Genomic DNA, 6,047 nt, shown 5'->3' with positions numbered 1-6,047 from the left:
GAGAGAGAGAGAGAGAGAGAGAGAGAGTGCACACTGCCCACAAGAGAGAGAGAGAGAGAGAGAGAGAGAGAGAGAGTGCACACTGCCCACAAAATGAGGTGGAAACTGAGCTGCACTTCCTAACCTCCTGCCAAATGTATGACCATATTAGAGACACATATTTCCCTCAGATTACAGCGATCCACAAAGAATTCGAAAACAAACCCAATTTTGATAAACTCCCTTATCTACTGGGTGAAAAACCACAGTGTGCCATCACAGCTGCAAGATTTGTGACCTGTTGCCACAAGAAAAGGGCAACCAGTGAAGAACAAACACCATTGTAAATACAACCCATATTTATGTTTATTTATTTTCCCATTTGTACTTTAACTATTTGCACATTGTTACAACACTGTAAATATACATAATATGACATTTGAAATGTCTTTATTCTTTTGAAACTTCTGAGTGTAATGTTTACTGTTAATATTTATTGTTTATTTCACTTTTGTTTACTATCTACTTCCCTTGCTTTGGCATTGTTAACACACGTTTCCCATGCCAATAAAGCCCTTAAATTGAAATTGAATTGAGAGAGAGAGAGAGAGAGAGAGAGAGAGAGAGAGAGAGAGGAAGGTGTGGAGAAAGAAGAGAAGAGGGAGGGGAAGAGATAACTAGGGAGAGATAGATTGAGACAGAAAGAGAGAGAGAGAGAGAGAGAGAGAGAGAGAGAGAGAGAGAGAGAGAGAGAGAGAGAGAGAGAAGAGAGAGAGAGAGAGAGAGAGAGAGAGAGAGAGAGAGAGAGAGAGAAAGAGAGACAGATCTTACTGGGATAGAGCTATAGAGAAAGAGAGCGAAAGAGTGAAAGAGAGAGCGAAAGAGTGAAAGAGAGAGCTAACAGGCAGAGATAGATACAGAGTAAGAGAGAGAGAGAGAGAGAGCTCTAACTGGGAGAGAGAGTTATAGAGAAAGAGAGAGAGAGCGAGAGAGAGAGAGAGAGAGAGAGAGCTATGCTCTTAGCTAACTGGTGTCTGGTGGATGAGCATGGGAACAGTGGACATGCAGCAGATCTGACCCCATTTCTTCATGACTCATCAGAGCGGTGGAAGTGAAACCACCACCGTAGGTAGTGGAGATTCCTGTGCCTGATTAGCCAGAGATACAGTACTGACATTACAGTGAGCTGCTGATCTAGACACTTTCAGACAGTTTGGAGGCGTCTGGTTATTTTCCCTCCCAGAACCACTGACCCAAATGCTTTTCAACGAGAACATATAAAAGGATAAGGAACAGAAAGACGATAGGTAAGTTCAAGCCAATAAGGAGCAGATTGTGATTTTTTATAATAATAGGTAGGTTCTATATGATGAACTTCTATAGTATGAGAATGTGTGCCCCCCTAAATGCTCCCCCTGTGTGCCCCCCTAAATGCTCCCCCTGAGTTTAGCTGTCAGACAGAAGGAGTGGAGGAACCTGGTCATGCGGAAAATAGAGGAAGACAGTTTTTCAAATGAGCAGACCTTGACGTTGAGTAAATATAGTAGTACAACACAGAGGAAAGCTAAGTCCTCTCTCAGCCCTCTCACTCTCCCTCCTCTCCTCCATTCTCTGTCTCTCTGTCTCTCTCTCTCCCTATCTGTCTGTGTGTGTAGGTCTGTGTGTCTCTCTCTCTCCCTCGCTCTCACTCCACCCCCCACACCCCCCATAGATGAAGAGAGCAAACCTAATCCAGTTGTGGGTTAAGTCAATTACCCCTGATGAAGTGGCCAAATTAAGTAGACAAGGTATTTATTACATACTAATACAAGATTAATGATTGAAAATAACACTGTACATAAATAACACCCTACAACACTATCATGGCCCTGTAGCCTACACTAGTATCATATAATGTTATACTCAACCTCACTAGACTGAAATACCCCACTAGACTGAAATGTCCCTTAGTGAAACACATTTTAGCAGATGCTCTTATTCAGAACAATTTACAGTAGTGAGTGCATACATTTTCATACTGGTCCCCAATGGGAATCGAAACAATAACACTGGCGTTGCAAGCACCATGCTGACTGAGCCACATGGGACTACCCAACTTGACTGCAATATCCCTTACTGAAACACCCCACTTGACTGAAATATCCCTTACTGAAACACCCCACTTGACTAAAACATCCCTTACTGAAACACCCCACTTGACTGAAATATCCCTTACTGAAAAACCTCACTAGACTGAAACATCCCTTACTGAAAAACCTCACTAGACTCAAACATCCCTTACTGAAACACCCCACTTGACTGAAATATCCCTTATTGAAACAGCCCACTAGACTGAAATATCCCTTACTGAAACACCCCACTAAACTGAAACATCCCTTACTGAAACACCTCACTAGAATGAAATATACCTTACTGAAACACCCCACTAGACTGAAATATCCCCAACTAAAATATTTAATCTCCTCATCTTTATAAGTTAGAACAACAGTGCACAGTGATCTGATAGAGATATTTTTGGCCCGCTCAAATGATTGAAATTGACAAGGACGAGTGCTTCCCCCTGCTTTGTATGGCAGGGAGGTTTTACCCCCAGCTCAAACGCAACCTTATGGCAACCCATGTGTTCTAATTCAGCTGTGGTACAATGCAATGCACTGCACTGTACTACAATACACACGCTCATGCATTCAGTCCTATGTTCTCATAAATCTCATTGGAACTAATTATGTTTGGCCCCCTTTCTCAAATCCAGTACTCAGGGTCCACAGCACTACTGGTTAGGTTTTCATTCTTCCCCTCTAATCAGGAACTTTCTGGCCAATTCAGAGTTTAGATGCAACTCATCATGTGCAACTCAGACTTTCCTGATAATCATTAATTTATGTAAATAAGGACAATGTGAAAATGTAAGTTAAGCGTGATGATCTCAAGTCTGAATACCACCCAATGTGAGTGGAATCTCTGGCCAATCAATGACATTCATCCAGGTATGGAACAAAAAACCAGCAGTACTCTCGACCTTGGTGCTAGGATTCCAATACCCCTTTATTTTCAGTACACTGTGAGACCTTATCAAATTATAGGCATGTCTGGACATGTCCTAGTCAAGGAAGCAGGTGTTTCATCAACAAAAAACAAAATGTCAGACTCACCTGATTTGGGGAGAGAAACTCCTGGTTATTTTCATTCATGTACATGTTATCACCATCAAACTGAGGGGAGAAACAGAGAAACAACAGGGGACAAATCAGTCAGCACATAGAAAAATCAGTCAGCGCTAGGGATGCAAAATTCCAGGAACTTTCAATAAATTCCCAGGTTTTCCCGAATTCCTGGTTGGAGGATTCACGGAATCGGGAGGGAATATGCAGGACATCCGGAATCCTCCAACTAGGATTTCTGGAAAAAAACAGAATTTATTGAAAGTTACCGGAATTTTGCAACTCTAGTCAGCACATTGAAAAAAACAGTCAGTGCATAGAAACAGTCTGAACAAGTTCAATTACTCCGTAGTAGTCGCCTTTAAACCACACTGGCTTATTGGCTCTCGTGGATGTCAGTAATTACAGTTCATTAGAGCCCCATATAATTAGACCAGTCAGACTAGTGAAACTCACACTGCTCCGCTTGCCCGCAGCAGCCCCAGTGTGTGTGTGTGTGTGTGTGTGCGTGCGTGTGTGTGCGTGTGTGCATACACTGTATGTGTGTGAGAGAGAGAAAGTGTGTGTCCATGCGTGTGTGTGTGTCTGACTCGGCTGTGACTTGGGCTGCAATGTGTGTCACGCGAGGTGTCGGGGAGGGATGCGCCGGAGCGCTAATCACACCAGCGCAAACACAACAAAACACAGAGCTCCAGCCAGAGGGCCCTACGGAGGCCAAGAGGTCACAACCGTCTATTAGCACTTTCACACTCCACCAGAGAGAAAAAATACCTGCCAGAGAGAAGCCGTGAGACAAGCAGGGCAACCCTCCATCGGACCGGGGCCCGGGCTGGGGCCGGGGCTGGGGTGGGCGAATGGGAGCGTGCCCCTGAGCAAAGGGGGATGGTGGGTGGTGGATGTGGTGGGTTGGGGAGGGCGAGAGGTGTTGGCTGGGGGGTTGGCAGGGGCAGAGGGTGTCTGTTCTCGCTGTAGCAGTGATTAACACTCGGGTCACAGCCAGAGGCCGTGGCTTGGCATGCCTCACACCTCCCAGAGGCCTCTCTGTTTTGTCTGCTACTAGTTGGCACTCTGCGTTTATGAGAATGCAAAACATACGAGGAGAAGTCAGCCAACGGGGTCTGCAGAGCTGCTCTACAGTAAGGTCCTCACATTGACATGAGATGGAGCAGTACTGTAGTGTAGTGTAATGAAGCTACTGTATAGATGCTGAAAAACAACAAGCCTGTCCATAAGGATATTAGCCAAAGTTAAGCCTTTGTACCTGTAGAATTGATACCAAAGTGCAGAGATGCAAAAAACGATTCTTTACTGATATAGCCTAAACCGGTATACTGACAGTAGGCTTTACTGATATAGCCTAAACCGGTATACTGACAGTAGGCTTTACTGATATAGCCTAAACCGGTATACTGACAGTAGGTTTCACTGATATAGCCTAAACCGGTATACTGACAGTAGGTTTCACTGATATAGCCTAAACTGGTATACTGACAGTAAGCATGGGAAATATATGCAATGGGCTTTACAGTGCACATATTCCGTGTCGTTCCATTTGCCATGCTCCATACCTGAAGTACAGCCACTGTCAAACCCACCATTGTTACTGTATGAGACTAGATGACAGCAATACCTAGAATTATATTATTTGTCACCCTACTTCTCATCACTCTCATATTCATCCGTTAGATAGAATTGGTGCTTTCAGCATCATGATTTCTCCTTGATGGAACCATTTGGTGGTGGGCCACAGTCATTGTATGATGGTTGCACACAGTAAGGAAAATGAAATCCATTTCTTCCCTTCCATCGGTAAGGAAGGAGAACAGGCCATGAGTGCTTCTGAGTTCTCAATCAGGAAATGAATGTAGCAGAATGGTGGCAGTGAGCGGTTATTGGTGTTTTCACACATGACACAGATCTTCTCAGAGCAACTGGAGATATCACATCTATCATACTGTATATATATATTAATATAATATTTATATCAGTAAAGGCGGGACTGTTAGTATAAAACAAATAACCATGAAAATCAGGTGAAAAACATTTTTAGAGAAAGAGAGAGAGAGAGAGATAGAGAGAGATAGAGAGAGAGAGAAAGAGATATAGTGAGATAGAGAGAGATAGTGATAGAGAGAGACAGAGACAGAAAGAGAGATAGAGAGGGAAAGAGAGAGAGTGATATAGAGAGATAGAGAGATAGAGAGAGAGAAAGAGAGAGAGAGATAGGTCGCTGGTTCTAATCCCCGAACCGACTAGGTGAAAAATCTGTCGATGTGCCCTTGAGCAAGGCACTTAACCCTAATTGCTCCTGTAAGTCGCTCTGGATAAGAGCGTCTGCTAAATGACTAATTATTTATTTTATTATTTAGATAGAGAGCGAGAGTGGTAGAGAGAGATTGAGAGAGAGATAGATAGACAGAGAAAGAGAGACAGATAGAGAGGGAAAGAGAGAGAGAGAGAGATAGAGAGATAGAGAGAGATAGAGAGAGAGAGAGATAGATAGATAGAGAGCGAAAGAGAGAGAGAGAGAGAGAGACCCGAGAAGCTGTTGGTAGAGCATGGCATTTGCAACGCCAGGGTTGTGGGTTTGTTTCCCACGGGGGACCAGTATGAAAAACATATAATAATGTATGCACTCACTAACTGTAAGTCGCTCTGGATAAGAGCGTCTGCTAAATGACTAAAATGTAAATATAGAGAGAGAGCGATAGAGAGAGCGATAGAGAGAGCGATAGCGAGAGAGTGATGGGAAGAAAGAGAGGGATGGAGGAAGAAAGAAAGGGAGAGATTGGCTTTCTAACAAATTACCATACAACAGACCACGTACTCACCCTGCACACCCTAATTCACAAACCAAAACAAAGGCAAAGTCTTCTCATGCTTTGTTGATTTCAAAAAAGCTTTTGA

At 43.5% G+C, this 6,047-nt stretch overlaps 1 protein-coding gene across 1 annotated transcript in view; it reads right to left on the bottom strand.

Moving 5' to 3' along the window:
* Positions 1–6,047, bottom strand: part of LOC311133237 (TOX high mobility group box family member 2-like) — a 150,386-nt gene that overhangs the window by 71,553 nt on the left and 72,786 nt on the right. The window contains exon 3 of the mRNA XM_084166723.1: positions 3,132–3,191. Coding sequence (XP_084022849.1) covers positions 3,132–3,191 — 60 coding nt within the window. The remainder of the gene's footprint in view (positions 1–3,131; positions 3,192–6,047) is intronic.

The sequence above is a fragment of the Coregonus lavaretus genome, assembly GCF_964263955.1.
Source record: "Coregonus lavaretus genome assembly, chromosome: 8".
NCBI lineage: Eukaryota > Metazoa > Chordata > Actinopteri > Salmoniformes > Salmonidae > Coregonus > Coregonus lavaretus.
Note: the sequence above shows the minus strand (reverse complement) of the source record. Positions and strands in the feature narration are given on the sequence as shown.